The sequence below is a fragment of the Mytilus trossulus genome, chromosome 1 (genome assembly GCF_036588685.1).
Source record: "Mytilus trossulus isolate FHL-02 chromosome 1, PNRI_Mtr1.1.1.hap1, whole genome shotgun sequence".
Taxonomy (NCBI): Eukaryota; Metazoa; Mollusca; class Bivalvia; order Mytilida; family Mytilidae; genus Mytilus; species Mytilus trossulus.
The window spans coordinates 106090822-106112057 of NC_086373.1; the positions used below are offsets into that span (position 1 = coordinate 106090822).

The 21236-nt window shown below is 33.4% G+C and overlaps 1 protein-coding gene across 2 annotated transcripts in view; it reads right to left on the bottom strand.

Moving 5' to 3' along the window:
• LOC134695847 (uncharacterized) overlaps window positions 1-21236 on the bottom strand; it is a 26391-nt gene continuing 5155 nt past the window's right edge. For both annotated transcript variants that reach the window (XM_063557303.1, XM_063557295.1), the window contains exons 6-11: window positions 20741-20881; window positions 20351-20426; window positions 18984-19147; window positions 18399-18473; window positions 17661-17861; window positions 1-467 (exon numbers count right to left, since the gene is read on the bottom strand). In XM_063557303.1, the coding sequence (XP_063413373.1) occupies window positions 270-467; window positions 17661-17861; window positions 18399-18473; window positions 18984-19147; window positions 20351-20426; window positions 20741-20881 (855 nt within the window). In that variant the 3' untranslated portion in view covers window positions 1-269. The remainder of the gene's footprint in view (window positions 468-17660; window positions 17862-18398; window positions 18474-18983; window positions 19148-20350; window positions 20427-20740; window positions 20882-21236) is intronic.

Sequence of the window (21236 nt, forward strand, 5' to 3'; positions counted from 1 at the left end):
TATAAATTTTAAATTTATTGAAACCTAACAAATTCAAACGATTTGGCACAATGGAGATAGAACTAACAGTAAAAGAAAAGCTTCATGCTTTCCTCTGCTTAAAAACAAATGTGAGGCCACTTGGATAAATAATTAAACAGCTGTTCAGAAATGTATTGCAATATTTAAGTGTTCTCTTGTTGCCTTCATAAATTTTTCTTTTGCTCATCTTCCCCAAGAGCAGAATGATGACACTTAACAACATGATAAACAAATATAAATTCAATACGTCAGATCTTTTCAAGAAAATCTTTTACACTATCCATAATATCAGGATGAATTATACTTGATTGTTCCATTAGTTCATTTAAAATATCCTTATACTGTCTCTTTTTATATATCGTCCACTTCATGTAATCTATGAACAGTTGGTCATGTGATACTACCAAACATGTCAGGTGATCACTTACACTGTCACTACATGTGATCTGAAAAAATGAAATAGTTTTATATATTCATTTGTATAACATTGTCAGGTACTTTTTTTTTAATAGACATAAATTATGATAAAAAAAGATAAATACAATATTTGAAGTTTGTATAAAAACAGTTATACTCTACACCTCTCCCAGTTTTTGTTCTTCTTATTTACTATATATGGGTTACAGTCACACTTTTATGTAGTATGTGTTTATCAAGGTTGAGATAATATTGGCATACAGCATTGTGATAATATATAACTAGAGGCTCTCAAGAGCCTTTGTCGCTCACCTTGGTTTATGTGCATATTGAACAATGGACACAGATAAATTCATAACAAAATTGTGTTTTGATGATGGTGATGTGTTTGTAGATTTTACTTCTCTGAACGCTCTTGTTGCTACAATTATCTCTATCAGTGTTCCAGCTAGGCCATTTTCAGAGAGCGCGGCGCCCTCCCTTTTCCGAGTGGCGCCCTGTGCCCTTTAAACTGCATTTTACCCCTATGTTCTATTTTTAGCCATGGAGGCCATCTTGGTTGGTTGACTGGGTCACCGAACACAATTTTTAAACTAGATACCCCAATGATGATTGTGACCAAGTTTGGTTAAATTTGGCCCAGTGGTTTCAGTGGAGAAGATTTTTGTAAAAGATTACTAAGATTTACGAAACTAGAGGCTTTAAAGAGTCTGTGTCGCTCACCTTGGTATATGTGAATTAAACAAAGGAAGCAGACAGTTCATGACAAAATTGTGTTTAGGTGATTGTGATGTGTTTGTACATCTTACTTTACTAAAAATTCTTGCTGCTTACAATTATCTCTATCTATAATGAACTTGTCTGTGTAGTTTCAGTGGAAAATGTTAGTAAAAATTTACAAATTTTATGAAAATTGTTAAAAATTGATCATAAAGGACAATAACTTCTTAGGGGGTCAATTGACCATTTTGGTCATTTTGACTTATTTTTTAGTCTTAAATTGCTGTACATTATTGCTGTATACAATTTATCTCTATCTATAATAATATTCAAGATAATAACCAAAAACAGCAATGTTCTATTTTTAGCCGTAGCGGCCATCTTGGTGGGTTTGCCCGGTCACAAAACACAATTTTTAAACTAGATAGCCTAATAATAATTCTGGCTATGTTTGGTGAAATTTGGCCCAGTAGTTTCAGAGGAGAAGATTTTTGTAAAAGTTAACTAAGATTTACGAAAAATGGTTAAAAATTGACTATAAAGGGCAATAACTCCTAAAGGGGTCAACTGACCATTTTGGTCCTGTTGACTTATTTGTAAATCTTACTTTGCTGAACATTATTGCTGTTTACAGTTTATCTCCATCTTTCCTTAAAAGTACCAATTTAGGGGCAGCAACCCAACAATGGGTTGTCTGATTCATCTGAAAATTTCAGGGCAGATAGATCTTGACCAGATAAACAATTTTACTCCTTGTCAGATTTGCTCTAAATGCTTTGGTTTTTGAGTTATAAGCCAAAAACTGCATTTTACCACTATATTCTATTTTTAGTCATGGCGGCCATGTTGGCTGGTTGGCCGGGTCAAAAAACACAATTTCTAAACTAAATACCCCAAAGATGATTGTTGCTAAGTTTGGATAAATTCAACTCGGTAGTTTCAGAGGAGAAGATTTTTGCAAAAGATCATGGATATTTATGAAAAATGGTTAAAAATTGACTATAAAGGGCAATTACTCCTAAAGGGGTCAACTGACATTTTTGGTCCTGTTGACTTATTTGTAAATCTTACTTTGCTGAACATTATTGCTGTGTACAGTTTATCTCCATCTATAATAATATTCAAGATAATAACCAAAAGCAGTAAAATTTCCTTAAAATTACCAATTTAGGGGCAGCAACCCTACAATGGGTTGTCTGATTCATCTGAAAATTTCAGGGCAGATAGATCTTGACCAGATAAACAATTTTACTCCTTGTCATATTTGCTCTAAATGCTTTGGTTTTTGAGTTATAAGCCAAAAACTGCATTTTACCGCTATGTTCTATTTTTAGCCATGGCGGCCATTTTGGTTTGTTGGCCGGGTCAAAAAACACAATTTCTAAACTAGATACCCCAAAGATGATTGTTGCTAAGTTTGGATAAATTTGACCTGGTAGTTTCAGAGGAGAAGATTTTTGCAAAAGATCATGGAGATTTATGAAAAATGGTTAAAAATTGACTATAAAGGGCAATAACATCTAAAGGGGTCAACTGACCATTTTAGTCCTGTTGACTTATTTGTAAATCTTACTTTGCTGAACATTTTTGCTGTTTACAGTTTATCTCCATCTATAATAATATTCAAGATAATAACCAAAAACAGTAAAAGTTCCTTAAAATTACCAATTTAGGGGCAGCAACCCTACAATGGGTTGTCTGATTCATATGAAAATTTCAGGGCAGATAGATCTTGACCTGATAAAGGAAGTACACCACTAATAAATGGCCCAATTGCTTTCTATGTTAAATTCCTCAATTTCGAGTGGTCACAGCTCTTTTATCTTAAGTTCAAATAAAGTGACAATCATTGCATGTCAAAGCAACACCTTCTGGTGTCCTGTACTGAAAAAATCAACATACCTTACATGGCATATAAGAAAGAACTGGATCCCATAACTTCGGATGTACCAAAACAGGTACTTCCAATCTGACAAAAAGGCAAAATGTACCTTCCTTTTTAAATTTCATGCCATTTTTTTATTATTCAAATTTATCAGTCAAAAATTGTTCTTCAATGATCACCAGTCATGCAGCTTTCATTTGATACCAAAGTTAATAAAATATTCTAAATATTTTGAAAGTTATGTCCATGCGTAGGAACTATTTTGTGTTAAATATGTACTACTTTCTGGTATGTGCTTTCTTGCCAAGCCCAAATTAGTGGTGTTACACCTTAATAATTTTACCCCATGTCAGATTTGCTCTAAATGCTTTGGTTTTTGAGTTATAAGCCAAAAACTGCATTTTACCACTATATTCTATTTTTAGCCATGGCGGCCAACTTGGTTGGTTGTTTGGGTAAAAAAACACATATTTTAAACTAGATACCACAAGGATGATTGTGACAAAGTTTGGATTAATTTGGTCCAGTAGTTTCAGAGGAGAAGATTTTTGTAAAAGATCATGGAGATTTACGAAAAATGGTTAAAATTGACTATAAAGGGCAATAACTCCTAAAGGTGTCAACTGACCATTTTGGTCCTGTTGACTTATTTGTAAATCTTACTTTGCTGAACATTATTGCTGTTTACAGTTTATCTCCATCTATAATAATATTCAAGATAATAACCAAAAACAGTAAAATTTCCTTAAAATTACCAATTCAGGGGCAGCAACCCAACAATGGGTTGTCTGATTCATATAATTTCAGGGCAGATAGATCTTGACCTGATAAACAACTTCACCCCATGTCAGATTTGCTCTAAATGCTTTGGTTTTTGAGTTATAGGCCAAAAACTGCATTTTACCCCTATGTTCTATTTTTAGCCATGGCGGCCCCTCGGTTGGTTGGCGGGGTAAAAAAACACAATTTTCAAACTAGATACATCAATGATGATTGTGGCCATGTTAGGTTTAATTTGGCCCAGTAGTTTCAGAGGAGAAGAATTTTGTAAAAGTTAAAGAGGGACGACGACAGACACTGGACGCCAAGTGATGGGAAAAGCTCACTTGGCCTTTTAGGCCAGGTGAGCTAAAAAGGTTTAAAATTGACTATAAAGGGCAATAACTCCTAAAGGGGTCAACTGACCATTTCGGTCATGTTGCCTTATTTGTGAATCTTATTTTGCTGAACATTATTGCTGTTTACAGTTTATCTCTATTTATAATATTATTCAAGAAAATAACCAAATACAGAAAAATTACCTAAAAATTACCAATTCAGGGGCAGCAACCCAACAACGGTTGCTCGATTCATCTGAAATTTTCAGGGCAGATAGATCTTGACCTGATAAACAATTTCACCCTAAATGCTTTGGTTTTTGAGTTATAAGCCAAAAACTGCATTTTACCCTTATGTTCTATATTTAGCCATAGCGGCCATCTTGGTTTGATGAAGGGGTTACGCCACACATTTTTTAAACTATATACCCTAATAATGATTGTAGCTAAATTTGGTCAAGTTGTTTCAGAGGAGAAGATTTTTGTAAAGGATTACAAAATTTACGAAAAATTGGTAAAAAATGACTATTAAGGGCAATAACAATATTTAGCCATAGCGGCCATCTTGGTTTGATGAAGGGGTTACGCCACACATTTTTTAAACTATATACCCTAATAATGATTGTAGCTAAATTTGGTCAAGTTGTTTCAGAGGAGAAGATTTTTGTAAAAGATTACAAAATTTACAAAAAATTGGTAAAAAATGACTATTAAGGGCAATAACTCCTTAAGGGGTCAACTCACCATTTTGATCATTTGACTTATTTGTAGATCTTACTTTGTTGAACATTACTGCTGTTTACAGTTTATCTCTATCTATAATAATTTTCAAGATAATGAGCCAAAAGGACAAAATTTCCTTAAAATTACCAATTCAGGGGCAGCAACCCTGAAGTTGAACAACAGGTTGTCCGAATTATCTGAAAATTTCAGGGCAGATGGATCTTGACCTGATTAACAATTTTACCCCATGTCAGATTTGCTCTAAATGCTTTGGTTTTTGAGTTATAAGCCAAAAACTGCATTTTACCCCTATGTTCTATTTTTAGCTGTGGCAGTCATCTTGGTTGGTTGGCGGTGTCACGCCACACATTTTTCAATCTAGATACCCCAATAATGATTGTGGGCAAGTTTTGTTTAATTTGGCCCAGTAGTTTCAGAGAAGATTTTGGAAAAGATTACAAAATTTACGAAAAATTAGTAAAAAATGACTATTAAGGGCATTAACTCCTTAAGGGGTCAACTGACCATTTTGATCATGTTGACTTATTTGTAGATCTTACTTTGCTGAACATTACTGCTGTTTACAGTTTATCTCTATCTATAATAATTTTCAAGATAATAAGCGAAAAGGACAAAATTTCCTTAAAATTATCAATTCAGGGGCAGCAACCCTGAAGTTGAACAACAGGTTGTCCGAAGTATCTGAAAATTTCAGGGCAGATGGATCTTGACCTGATAAACAAATTAACCCCCATGTCAGATTTGCTCTAAATGCTTTGGTTTTTGAGTTATAAGCCAAAAACTGCATTTTACCCCTATGTTCTATTTTTAGCTGTGGCAGTCATCTTGATTGGTTGGCGGGGTCACGCCACACATTTTTCAAACTAGATACCCCAATAATCATTGTGGCCAAGTTTGGTTTAATTTGGCCCAGTAGTTTCAGAGAAGATTTTTGTAAAAGATTAAAAAATTTACGAAAAATTGGTAAAAAATGACTATTAAGGGCAATAACTCCTTAAGGGGTCAACTGACCATTTTGATCATGTTGACATATTTGTAGATCTTACTTTGCTGAACATTACTGCTGTTTACAGTTTTCTCTATCTATAATAATTTTCAAGATAATAAGCAAAAACAGACAAAATTTCCTTAAAATTACCAATTCAGGGGCAGCAACCCAACAAAGGGTTGTCCGAATCATCTGATAATTTCAGGGCAGATGGATCTTGACCTGATAAATAATTTTACCCCATGTCAGATTTGCTCTAAAATGCTTTGGTTTTTGAGTTATAAGCCAAAAACTGCATTTTACCCCTATGTTCTATTTTTAGCTGTGGCAGCCATCTTGGTTAGTTGGCGGGGTCATGCCACACATATTTTAAACTAGAACCCAAATGATGATTGTGGCCAAGTTTGGTTTAATTTGGCCCAGTAGTTTCAGAGGAGAAGATTTTTGTAAAAGATTACAAAATTTACGAAAAATTGGTAAACTAGAGGCTCCAAAGAGCCTGTGTCGCTCACCTTGGTCTATGTGAATATTAAATAGTGTTGGATAATCGGTTGAAATTACCAACCGATTATCTATTACAATCGGTTAACAGCAACCAACCGACTATCGGTTATAATCGGATCATAATACCTTGCCCTTTTTTCTTAAAGGAAATCATGCATTTAGTCTCATTGTACTTGTCAAATGTGTATATTCCATATCATTGCAGAGTTTATATTTTCATATTTGATCTTTTGTTTCCTTTCAATATTCTGGCATACGTACTACTAAATTATAATTCTGGTACCTTTGATAATTATCTATTTAGCAGTTAAAACAATGAATTGATAAGAATCAAGATTCATATTGAACATATTTTATCTCATAATTACAACATTAATTACCAACAGTGACACTAACATTTCTAAATTTCAATGGTGTAACTCAGAAAAAAAATTCAATAACATAGGTCATAGCTGTATGAACATTTGAAGAACTTTTAGAAATTTAAAATTAACAGAAAAAAATAAAACAATGCATTTGCATTTTACAGTAAACATGGGTATTAAGCCAATGTCTGTTAATTCGTGTAGAACGCTTTTATTACTTTTGTAATTATTATTTTCTTTCAATTGTGTCATTCGTGCATCTGAACTTATTATTGCAAGAATGCGGAATTTTTACATAGTTGAACCGTATCCGATTCCTGATTCTTATATTCATAAATGGCGGGCAAATTTCGGAAAATTTACAAAGGTGCAATCAACAGTTTTTTTCTATGACGTAACATTTTTAGGGACCATGCATAAGTGGCCCTTAGTGGTGGACTGATTAATAAAGATACTTGTATAAAACTTGATATCACTGGAATCAGAATGTTCTCTAGTTTATAATGAAATAAAAATAATGTGTACTTTTAATATATTAAAAACATTCCATCCAATGAACATGGGGGAAAAAAGCTCTAATTTTGACAGAAAAAACTTGAAACCAGGTCATGTGCACAGACATGAAGACATGATCCATGCACATTTTTCATAGCACCCAAAAGTAAATGATGTTTGGCAAGCAATTTGGAAAGGAATATGACGTTTTTGATGCTACAAATGGATAACACATTAATAAAAGGCAACTTGCAACACGTTCTAATGAAGCAACGAAATTATTTTGTCTAAAATCAGAATCATTCGTACGCTCTCAAGTAACAAGTACCGGTTTTTAAAGAAAGTATTTCATACAAAGTTATTGATCTTGGATAACATTCCATCAATCTGCAAATGCTTTTGTCACGTTCATAAAGAAGGAAATTGGTTATTTCTTTAATAATGGATGTTTGACATTGTTACTGTCATCAACTGATATTTTTTGTTAAAAAATGCAAACAGTAAACGGACCGGAAGTTGATAAGCTCAAAGTCCGGAAACTTTAACGACAATCGATTGAACAAAATCCCAATCGATTATCGACATCACCAGCCCCAACCAACTGATTTCCGACTTATTCCGATCATCGGAACAACACTAATATTAAACAAAGGAGACTGATGGATTTATGACACAATTGTGTTTTGGTGATGGGGATGTGTTTGTAGATCTTACTTTTCTAAACATTCTTGCTGCTTAAAATTATCTCCATCTTTAATGAACTTGGCCGAATAGCTTCAGTGGAAATGTAAGTAAAAATTTACAAATTTTACAAAAATTGTTAAAAATTGACTAAAATGTGCTTTAACTCCTTATGGGGGTCAATTGACCATTTTGGTCATGTTGACTTATTTGTAGATCTTACTTTGTTGAACATTTTGCTGTTGACAGTTTATCTCTATCCATAATAATATTTAAGATAATATCCAAAAACAGCAAAATTTCCTTAAAATTACCAATTCAGGGAAAGCAATCTAGCAACAGGTTGTCAGATTCATCTAAAAATTACAGGGCTGATAGATCTTGACCTGATAAACAATTTAACCCTCTGTCAGATTTGCTCTAAATGATTACTAAGATTAACGAAAAATGGTTAAAATTTGACTATAAAGGGCAATAACTCCTAAAGGGGTCAACCGCCCATTTCGGTCATGTCGACTTATTTGTAAATCTGACTTTGCTGAACATTATTGCTGTTAACAGTTTATCTCTATTTATAATATTATTCAAGAAAATAACCAAATACAGAAAAATTACCTAAAAATTACCAATTCAGGCCAACCTTAAAAATATGTTTGTTTGCAGTTTTCCGACTGTACCTTCAGACTGAAGGGTCGGTAGGTAGGAAAAATATTTTATTTTATCAGCCAAAATACAGTTTAAAGCAGTTACACTAAACCAAGTTCCTTGTGAAGAAAAAAAAACATTTTAAAACAACAAACACTGGACATGCTTGAAACCAACATCAAATGAACAGGCATTTTCAGATAAAAAAACTTTTTAACCAAAACTGAAACTTTAACATAGTGTCATTATCCAATTTATGACATAAAATATGGTATAACTATTAAATACTGGAACACTTTTAAACAAGGAATGTCATTATGACTAGAACTGTTTTAAAGAAATATTTTCAGACATGTATGCTTCGTGACTGGAATGTTTTCATGAGCAGAGTATTTTCATCAGAAAAATGTATATATAATAGATTTATAAGACAACTATTAAAGAGTGTATTTTTAATTAAAAAAAAATAACCATCGAATCTTCCTCAATTGAAAAAAAGGCAACTTGAAAAAAAAGTATTAAGACATCCGACTGTTTTCATATTTCTAACAATATTTAATTATATGTGATAAGGTTATATTTTTGCCAGGCTTTAATGAAAACCAAAGAAATCTAAAGTTTGGGGTGAAATCCATAGCACCCCATTAAAAGTAAATGGTCTGTACTGAAATGTTTTTAATGCATAAAAAAAATTGGCAGCATAGCTCCTAAGGACATGTTTTAATTAAATTCACACAGGCCACACAGTTTTGGTATATTTGATATTGTAAGAAAGAGAATAATTGCAATGAGTGGGGCAGCCCCCCTTATCCTAAAGGAGCATACTCATTGCAATCGAAGATAGATTTAATATAGAGAGAGTATATTTATTTTTCAAGCTAACCATTCATTTTCTCTACATCTTTTTGTAGTTAGGGTTGCTTCTTATTGATTTGGCATGATCTTTATCCACTAACATTTCAAATGAGCCCTTCCTCTGTACAGGCGTGTTTACAGATATCCATGAAAATTTAAGTCACGGAGGAGTGGTTTCATCTCTGTCGTCTTCACAACGATTTGTAGAAAATATGCCATACTTCAAGCTGCTGTCGAATTATTTAACCACTGAAATTGGTTCCATAAAGTCAGGCTCCACAGATTCTGAACCCGATTTGTTTGAGACAGAATGGTTATCGTGTCAGTTATGAATATCCGCTGCATCATCGTCAATGATATCATCACTCATCATTACATGTGCCTGAATCTGTATAAACAGTTTACTAATACACCTTTTTGTTTGTTATTTGTCGTAAAATTGACACGAGACGACAGCATAAAGTACTCCTCCGTGTTTTCATGGATACCTGTAAACAATTTCCATGTGCTTTATCATTAAATGGTCACATGAACGCTTGACGGGAAGCTAAGAAAAATCGAACTTGAAAAGCGTAATTGACCCAGACTTTAAATCATTTCCGGAAAGGACCCAAAGTTCCGGATCGCGTCAATAGAGGTATTAAAAAAAAATTCTTCAAATTTAAAGCAATAAAATTTTCACAGTCGGGAGGATTTTCAAGGGTCGGTCGGTAAACTGCAAACAAACAATATTTTAATTTAAGCCTCAGGGGCAGCAACCCAACAACGGGTTGCTCGATTCATCTGAAATTTTCAGAGCAGATAGATCTTGACCTGACAAATAATTTTATCCTGATTAGATTTGCTCTAAATGCTTTGGTTTTTGAGTTATAAGCAAAAAACTGCTTATTACCCCTATTTTCTATTTTTAGCCGTGGCGACCATCTTAGTTGGTATGCCGGGTCACCAGACACAATTTTTGAACTAGATACCCCAATGATGATTGTGGCTAAGTTTGGTTAAATTTGTCCCTGTAGTTTCAGAGGAGAAGATTTTTGTAAAAGTTTACGGACGACGGATGACGGAAGCCAAGTGATGAGAAAAGCTCACTTGGCCCTTAGGTGAGCTAAAAATTACTATTAAGGGCAATAACTCCTTAAGGGGTCAACTGACCATTTTGATCATGTTGACTTATTTGTAGATCTTATTGTGCTGATCATTACTGCTATTTACAGTTTATCTCTATCTATAATAATTTTCAAGATAATAAGCGAAAACAGACAAAATTTCCTTAAAATTACCAATTCAGGGGCAGCAACCCAATAACGGGTTGTCCGATTCATCTGAAAATTTCAGGGCAGATGGATGTTGACCTGATAAACAATTGTACCCGATGTCAGATTAGCTCTAAATGCTTTGGTTTTTGAGTTATAAGCCAAAAACTGCATTTTACCCCTATGTTCTATTTTTAGCTGTAGCAGCCATCTTGGTTGGTTGGCGGGGTCAGGCCACACATTTTTCAAACAAGATACCCCAATGATGATTGTGGCCAAGTTTGGTTTAATTTGGCCCAGTAGTTTCAGAGGAGAAGAATTTTGTAAAAGCTAATGCTCAACGACGACTACGGACGATGGTTGCCAAGTGATGGGAAAAGCTCACTTGGCCCATCGAGCCAGGTGAGCTAAAAAGTCACAGATATGCCTTCAAAACAGCAAAATATGACACCTTACTGCACGCCCTGTCGTAATTTCTGCTTCTTGCTATGTTTTGATATAGTTATAAAGCCAGCAAATACAAATACTCATAAAACTAGTAAATATACGGAGTAATAAATAAATAAATAAATACGGACGTCAAAACTGTTGTCTGTCCTCTCTCATCATTGGTAGCGTGAATAAATGATTAATAGTAAAAATGATACTTTTATTAAACAGCCGATATGTTTCCATACAAGTACAATATTCCAACAATAATATATAATAAACATACGGGGCGAAGCTGCTAAAACAATAATCTTTCTCGTGTATTTTCGTACGGGTCAACTGGGTTTATCTTAAATATTATGTACAATGATAAATACGGTAAATAAATGCAAGGCATACAGCTAATGCGCTGCTTCTTACCTCTAGGACCCCCCGGGATGAGCCTTGCTGCAAGCCAAACGTAAACACAGCAAAGACTGACGAACGTGACGTTGCACTGGTATTTATTTCAAATTACCGGAAGTAAATATTCTAAGCAGGAAGAAAAACCTAACGTAAAACGCTAACATAAAATATAGGAGTCCTCGACTCAAAATGCTTGCAATAATACAATCTTATGAATAATCAAATCTAGACATATTAATTCTTCCAGTTAAGAGCTCGAAAATGAACACTTTTGGGTTAACGCTTAAAATATTGACCCAACGGTAACGTTCTGAACAATACATGACAAAGTTGCGCCATATACGACGTTATCGATATAACTAATAACATAAAGTAAAACGTACATTAATTACTCATTCGATATACTAAACACTAGAAATAACTTCTGTCAACTTATATAAACTCTCTTATTACAATAGATAACAATATTATTTTACTTGGAAATAACCAAAACACACATTTACAACACTGCCCCTCCCCCAGAATACATTTTGTCCTCGAAATATGGGCTTGGCAATGCTGACAATATGTCTAAAAATTCTTTTCACAATATTTCTAGTACATATTACTCTATCATACAAATAAAACAATTTTTACTTATCTCCAATTTGTTAAAAACAAACAAATATTTAAGCTATCTTTAAACTTAAACATACATCAACAAACTACTGCGCCTGTTAATGTCCTAACAAAAACAATATCTGCGATAACAAACTAATGCGCCTGTTAATACTTAAACGGCAAAACAAGTTTATAACTAAAAGTTTCTTCCACATATAAATATCTTCTTTTATACTTATATAACAGTTAAGTGTCACGAAAACACCTTGTTCTATTTTTTTTTTATACAGTTACAGCACTAATATACAGTTACTCCATTAAAAGTTCAATCCAAGATTCTCCATTCTATCAGACGCTGGAATTATAAACATCATGAAGCTAAACTTCTTCTAAACACCAGGCTTACCATAAGCCAACAAATGTCCTATCAGGTTCTGTACCACAAGGGTACCCCGCGTATACATATATACGCCATCTTCGATACTGATGAACCATAAAAACATAAGTATAAAAATTAGTACAAGGTACAACGAATAAAAAAAAATGGTCATCAGTATTCCCCGAGAAATATCTAAAATGGTGTAGACTAGCTCAGCATAACCATGGTGTAACCTAAATGTATAATGCAATCTAGACTAATCATTAGCCTTAACTTATTCTCGCACCGAAACACAAGTGGCACCTAAAGTATCCCAACTGCCAATATACACCCACCGAAAGCAGCTTCCCACCAAAATAGTATTAAACAATCTTTTTTTTACTGCAACAACAGCAACAATTCAATAGGATCATCAAATTCCAGATTCTGATAAAAAATCACCTGTTTACTGAAAATCTCAAAAACAATTTCAATACCACAATATACTTTCAAAAATCTATAATACTGTATACTCTACATATTTGTGCTTAATGTACTCAGTGTATACACTAATATTACAAGTCTTCTTAATAAACAATAAATCTCTTTTTTACATTTCATCAATTACAAAAAAATCACACAAGTTTCATCTATATTATAAAAAATCCGAATCTGCACAAAAACATATTCTCATTATCGTCCAGTAGGCTTATCTGTTATATAGTCCTGACTATTTCTGATAATTCTGACTTGTAAAACCAAACTGCGGGTTCCCTCCGAAACTATTCATATTTTCTGGTTTCCCTCTTTTTCCTCTTGAGAAAGGACAATCTCTGCTGTAATGGCCCTCTTGGTGGCATGAGTAACATGTATTTACTCTGTTACTATTGTTGGTATTAAATTGGTCTTTCTTCCTAACATTATGTTTATTTAATGGACCAAAATTTTCTCTTTCTTGCTTCTCGGTTTTAAACAGATCTTTTATCTCATTTAAATCCTGCTTTATGTCTTCAACATCCATTTTGAACTCCTTTTTCAAATTGTCTAAGCCCATTTTAATTTCTGCATGAGTGACATATTGGGTTGGATTCTCCCTCCTACATACCTCGAAGTCTTCTGTTTTCTCTTGTGCTATATAGTTTGCACTAGTATTTAAGTGTCTGACATTAAAGTTTGTGTTTATATTTTCTCCACAACACTCGTGCCATGTGACTACATTAATTGCATCCTGCAATGTTGCTGGCTTCTGTATGAGGACCTCATAAGCTAGTGACTGGTCTGGCAGACCCTTAATAAAGTGTTCTGTTTTGAAACGGTTCAGTAAACCCAAGTCATTTACATCAGGGTATGCTTTACCTACTAGTCTCTCTACACGAAATGCATATTCTTGTATGCTTTCTTTGTGGTCCTGTTTGATAAACTGCAGATTGGTCCTATAAGTTTCTGGTAATATATGGTCTCCAAATCTCTGTGACATAGCCTTATGAATACATTTGATATCTTCATGGAATGGCATAGGAAGCTCATTTACATATACTAGGGCTTCATCTCTCAGACAATTTAGAATTAATTCCTCTATTTGTCTGTCATTGGACCAACTAAACATATTACTCAGTAAACTAAACTGTGTCCAGAAGGCCTTGAAATCACCTTTTCCATTAAATAATGGACTTCTAGGTTTTGGTTCCTCCCTTTGCATGTGCTGAACACGACTTATTTCTCTTACATTATTTGTACTGACTGTACGTGGTGTATACGTGTTATCAGTACATGGACCAGTTAAGTGTTGGGTTACTGTTACCTGGTTATTTTGTTCAGTTGTGGTCATGTTAAAGCCTATGCTATTTTGACTGCAATTCTGCGTATTGGTGTTATTTTCAGCCACATGGTTACCCCTTGCTAATTGAGCTATATTTTCCTTATTTAGCTTAACTTGCGTGCTCATCTCGGAAACTTGCTTGCTCATCTCAGAAACTTTCGTCTTGAGCTCAGAAAATCTATCATTTTGATTTCTTAATTGTCTCTGAATGTTCGTTAGAATCGTAATAATATCGTTATCATTCCAATTCGTTTTACTTTCCTCAATCGTTCTAGTATTATGTACCGGCGAGTTAATAGGATTTACTGTTGGGCTGGAGGTGGATAAATTAACACCATCTTCTATACCCAAATCTATTAAATTGCAGGGCTCATCAGGTCCGCATTGTGAAATAATTATATTCTTCATACTTTCCCCCCTTTCAAAATTTGGAGCTGGGATTTTTCTATTCCTAAGATCCATGTTTAAAACAAACAATAATATGCCAATAGAAGCTAACTGCACCTCTATTTCCCAAATAAATAATTATCTGGAAGCTAAATGCACCTCCTTATATATATATATTTTTTTTCTATTTCTAGGAAGCTAAATGCACCTCCTTAATATTTTTGTTTTCTTTATAGGAAGCTAAATGCACCTCCTTAATAAATATATTGTTTTCTTTATAGGAAGCTAAATGCACCTCCTTAAAAATATTCTCTTTCTTTATAGGAAGCTAAATGCACCTCCTTTATAATATACTTTTTAAAAAAAAAATCAGAAGCTAAATGCACTTCTGTATTTTCCAAAATAAGCTATTTATCACAGTATAATATAAAGAGCTAAATGCACTCCATACACAATATATGTCACTTAGTGTGTTCCATACAAATTAATATTTCTAAAAATAGACGTGCCAAATTCCTTGAAAACGTGAGAACAAAACCGCTGCCACCATTGTCGTAATTTCTGCTTCTTGCTATGTTTTGATATAGTTATAAAGCCAGCAAATATGAATACTCATAAAACTAGTAAATATACGGAGTAATAAATAAATAAATAAATACGGACGTCAAAACTGTTATCTGTCCTCTCTCATCATTGGTAGCGTGAATAAATGATCAATAGTAAAAATGATACTTTTATTAAACAGCCGATATGTTTCCATACAAGTACAATATTCCAACAATAATATATAATAAACATACGGGGCGAAGCTGCTAAAACAATAATCTTTCTCGTGTATTTTCGTACGGGTCAACTGGGTTTATCTTAAATATTATGTACAATGATAAATACGGTAAATAAATGCAAGGCATACAGCTAATGCGCTGCTTCTTACCTCTAGGACCCCCCGGGATGAGCCTTGCTGCAAGCCAAACCTAAACACAGCAAAGACTGACGAACGTGAGGTTGCACTGGTATTTATTTCAAATTACCGGAAGTAAATATTCTAAGCAGGAAGAAAAACCTAACGTAAAACACTAACATAAAATATAGGAGTCCTCGACTCAAAATGCTTGCAATAATACAATCTTATGAATAATCAAATCTAGACATATTAATTCTTCCAGTTAAGAGCTCGAAAATGAACACTTTTGGGTTAACGCTTAAAATATTGACCCAACGGTAACGTTCTGAACAATACATGACAAAGTTGCGCCATATACGACGTTATCGATATAACTAATAACATAAAGTAAAACGTACATTAATTACTCATTCGATATACTAAACACTAGAAATAACTTCTGTCAACTTATATAAACTCTCTTATTACAATAGATAACAATATTCTTTTACTTGGAAATAACCAAAACACACATTTACAACACGCCCCTAGGATCATAATTATTTGGATAATATAAACAAGAGGCTCTCAAGAGCCTGAATCGCTCACCTTAATTCTTTTGGTTAAATCTCTCATCAATGATTATTTTGGCTTTTCAATTTATTTAAATGTTTTTTGGATCGTCCTATTTTCTTCAAAAGCCAAAAAAAATAATCATTTTCTCCTATGTTCTATTTTAGCCATAGTTGCTATGTTTCTTGACATACAAGGAAATAAAATATAAAATTTATACTAGATACTCTGAAACTCATTTAGCCTAAGTTTGGCTGAAATTGATACAGCAGTTTCAAAGGAGAAGATTTTTTAAAGTAAGTCAACATGATGAACAAATTGTGAAAAAAGTCTTTAAAGGGCAATAACTCCTTAAGAGGTCAATTGACAATTTTGGTCAAATTGACTTAATTGATGATCTTACTTTGCTGAACATTACTGCTGTTTACAGTTTATTTCTATCTATAATTATATTCAAGATAATAAACAAAAACAGCAAAATTTCCTTAAAATTATCAATTCAGGGGCAGCAACCCAACAACAGGTTGTCTGATTCATCTGAAAATTTCAGGGCAGATAGATCCTGAACTGATATACAATATTACCCAATGTCAGATTTGCTCTAAATGCTTTGGTTTTTGAGTTATAAGCCAAAAACTGCATTTGACCCCTATGTTCTATTTTTAGCAATGGCGACCATGTTTGTTGATAGATCATAACTTTGGATACAATGTACAAACTAGATACCCTAAGGAACATTCAGTTAAAGTTTGGAAGTATTTGTCCCAGTAGTTTTAGAGGAGAAGATTTTTGTAAAAGATTTCTAAGATTTACGAAAAATGGTTAAAAATTGACTATAAAGGGCAATAACTCCTAAATGGGTCAACTGACCATTTCCGTCATGTTGACTTATTTGTAAATCTTACTTTGCTGAACATTATTGCTGTTTACAGTTTATCTCTATCTATAATAATATTCAAGATAACCAAAAACAGCAAAATTTCCTTAAAATTACCAATTCAGGGGCAGCAACCCAACAACGGGTTGTCTGATTCATCTGAAAATTTCAGGGCAGATAGATCTTGACCTGATAAACAATATTACCCATGTCAGATTTGCTCTAAATGCTTTGGTTTTTGAGTTATAAGCCAAAAACTGCATTTGACCCCTATGTTCTATTTTTAGCAATGGCGACCATGTTTGTTGATAGATCAAAACTTCGGATACAATTTATAAATTAGATACCCTAAGGAACATTCATTTAAAGTTTGAAAGTATTTGGCCCAGTAGTTTCAGAGGAGAAGATTCTTGAAATAGTTTACGACGACAGACGACGACGGACGACGGACGACGACAGACGACGGACGACAGACGACGACGGACGCCAAGTGATGGCATAAGCTCACTTGTCCCTTCGGGACAGGTGAGCTAAAAATAATAGACAACAATCCAATAATTCTTAACAAATAAGAACCTGAAATTTTAAGTTTTTTTGGTTTTAAGTGACACACTATGAATAACAATCATAAAAGTTAAACACATATATTTTGTACTTACTAATTTTAGTACTTGAGTCAGTACATTTAGACCTCCAGAACCTTGGTACAGAAACATTAGTAGTATGTGATAAATAGTGTCCTTCATTTGACCTTGGTTGCTAACCTGGTTCCCTGATAACACACACATTATGTCAGTGTAACATAATGTAGATTTCACCAAAAGAGGTCTCAAGCATAACACAATTCTGGTCAAAACATCCTATTAACAGATAAAATAAAGTAGTTCAAAAATTAAAACAAGAAGCTGTCAGATTGGCAGCAAAACAGATTTCAAATCTTGACCCCAATACAACATCCATTAAAAAAAACAATTAAATTTTAAAGGACTCATAAAGGAAAAGACTGAAATCAATCTAAGTATCATTTTTCTCTACATAAAGGTCTACACCCCAACAATTATTTGATAAAAACTTAAATCAGGAAAATGGAACTTGACCTTCATTTAGCCACAGAAAACAACATATCTAAATTTGAAAAGATTTTGTCAGAATGTTTCAATACAAAGCTATTGCACAGACATTGTTCAACATTACCAAAAAATAACCAATTTTCTCTTTGGAAATCCTAAAAAAAAAAAAAATATAATCAACCAAATTGTTGGTGCCTGTGATACAAGATTAGTTGGTTTAGTGTGGTGCACATAAACACACAAAATTCTTAATCTTATATTTTAAAACTCACTTGAAAGTGAAAATCACTGATATTCACACTTATGATTGTAGGTTATCTTACTTACTTTTATTGACTGATGTTGTACTTTATACCATAGACTGCTGTAACAGGCCACTAGATCTAAACAAGATGTCTGGAACTAAATGATAAAAAAGTTAAAATTTAACTCACAATACTATTTGTCTTTTTAAATTATAAATGAACAATGTCATTAAAACTTTATATATGAAAAGAGGGACGAAAGATACCAAAGGGACAGTCAAACTCGTAAATCTAAAACAAACTGACAATGCCATGGCTAAAAGTGAAAAAGACAAACAGAAAAACAATAGTTCACATGACACAACATAGAAAACTAAAGAATAAACAACACGAACCCCACCAAAAACCAGGGGTGATCTCAGGTGCTCCGGAAGGGTAAGCAGATCCTGCTCCACATGCGGCACCCGTCGTGAAAGAGGAATAACAATGTTACAGTTTTCTATGAGATGCACTTCCTTTAACATTAGGAACAAGCTGTTTACAAAGAGTTGCACATTAACAAGAGACTATTATCACACATTGCACAGGAAAGATCTCATAAGTTTATAAAGGTTAAAAAAAGGGGGGAAACAAAACTGCAGTACACATGTGTATTATTCTATATTACCTGTCTGTCACATGTAAAACATAACTGCAATGCTTTCTGGTACCATTGTTTGAACTGTAGTGATAGTACCAGTAACTCAGTTGTCTCCCCATAGCTTTCAATGACCTCTTTAAATATATCACACAGAGTCTTCACATGTGGACCTACATTTTCTGGCTTAACATCTATAAAAGAAACATTAATTACCGTATATTTTTCTGTGTCTAGAAATTGTAAAATTCAGCATATTAATATTTACTATCTTTTGACAATGATGCAATATATTTTTTCTCGTTTGTGCTTTGGTTGGTTCGTTTGTACACATGTTCCCTATGATATGATCTTTCTAATTTTAATGCCAAATAAGAACTTTTTCCCAATTTTTACGGTCCACTGAACATAAAAAATGATAGTGCAGATGAGACATCCATGTACCGGGGACAAATTCTTGTTTTTCTCTCTTTTTGTACTGTTTGTTTGTTATCTATATCAACCAAACTTGCATAAAAATGTATTACATATTTAAAAAAATATCATGGATTTTTTTATCTACATATTCTTTAACTTAAATAGTTTTCATAAATCCTTTATTTTATCTCATTGTTTGTATTGTAATGAAAATTATTGATGTTGTAATGTTTATGCCCTTTGGGGCCCATGATTGAAATAAAATATCTTCTTCTTCTTATACTTAATAGGTTGGTGTGTTATCCAGTAGCAAGACATTTCAAACTTAAAAGAAAATGTCATGTACTCAGTCACTTAAACATTGGAGGGATGGTCTGCACGCTGTAGTTCATAATTTTCTATGATTTGCACAAGAACAGTGGTATTGAGTTTAAACCTTGATTTATTTTATAGTCAACCGTTTGGAATAAGACTACCATCATAAAATAATTGGTATGCACCAATTCCTGGAAAACAGGAAGAAGGTATTGCATGTCTTTAATTTATTTAAAAGCATGCATCTACTTCCAGTCATTTTTAATGAAATCTGAATAGTCTATAACAAGAAATAGGTAAAAGAACATGTAATAATAAATTGCTTTGCTGATCACAGCTGGATACAACCGCAGAGGTCCAACCCTAAACAGTTGGGGGAAAAAAATTATTGTCTTGAAACTACTAAAATGCTTATTTGGGTCCCTTTTTTTTACCCCTTATATTCATAAACTGTGTAGACCATTACCCCCAAAATTGAATCCAACCTTCCTTTTGAGGTAATAAACTTTGAGTGTAAATTGCATGCATTTCTATCAAATTATACCAAAGTTTTTGTCTGGGAACCATCTGTCTTCAGACAAAGCTGACAACAACGACAAAGTGATACCAATATATGACCTTTTTAGCAGTCGTATAAAAAGAACTGGATAGTGTAAATACAATACCTTCAGGGTGTACAGATAATGAGTTTATAAGGACTCCACTATGAGCTGGATAAATCATACTGAGGAATAAGCTGTCCTGAAAATAACAACAATATAAAATTAGAATAGGAATACAAACTAACTCTGACAGTAATAATGTAATACAAATGTACCTGGACCATTCTGCAACCAGGATCAATTGATGGAATAAAAGATCTGTTGGAATGTGTTATTCAACATATCACATGGAAACTAAGGCCACCAATACTTTGGAGAGATCATATATAAGAAAATAAACATGAAAGTTATGTTTATTTATAACATATTACTATCATTTTCCTAAATTTGCAGTGTTATAGTGGTTTTTAACTGTTTTACAATTTTCCAGATATGCCAACTAATTGAACAAACCTGAGAATTACATTTTCTCTTCTCCCTCCAAACACATCTAAGAAATGATTCCAGGATTGTAAGGTTGGTATTACCAGTCAGTGTGATCACCATCTTATATATAACTTCATAGATCTGACCATCTAACATACATACTTTGATCTGTAATAAATAGAGAATACAATATGGCTTTTTCAATATCACACACTGTATCAACCAGAGACATTAGTTCAGGCTTGAAACGGTGAGTGATAATGAAAAAGCCATATCAAATACATTTTCTTATATACCTCGCATAGATGTTTTGTATGTGACATGACGTCGTATAGATGAGGGGTTTGATAAAGCTTTTGTAACAGTGATTGACAGTCTTGACATCAATGACATGTCATCGTTCTGTTTAAAATGTGTGATAAAGCCTTCACAACTGTCACTGATATTGATATCATCAGGGATGGCTGATTCAGCACAATTACCATCAACTGTTTTACACATACACTTTAATTTCTCGTTACAT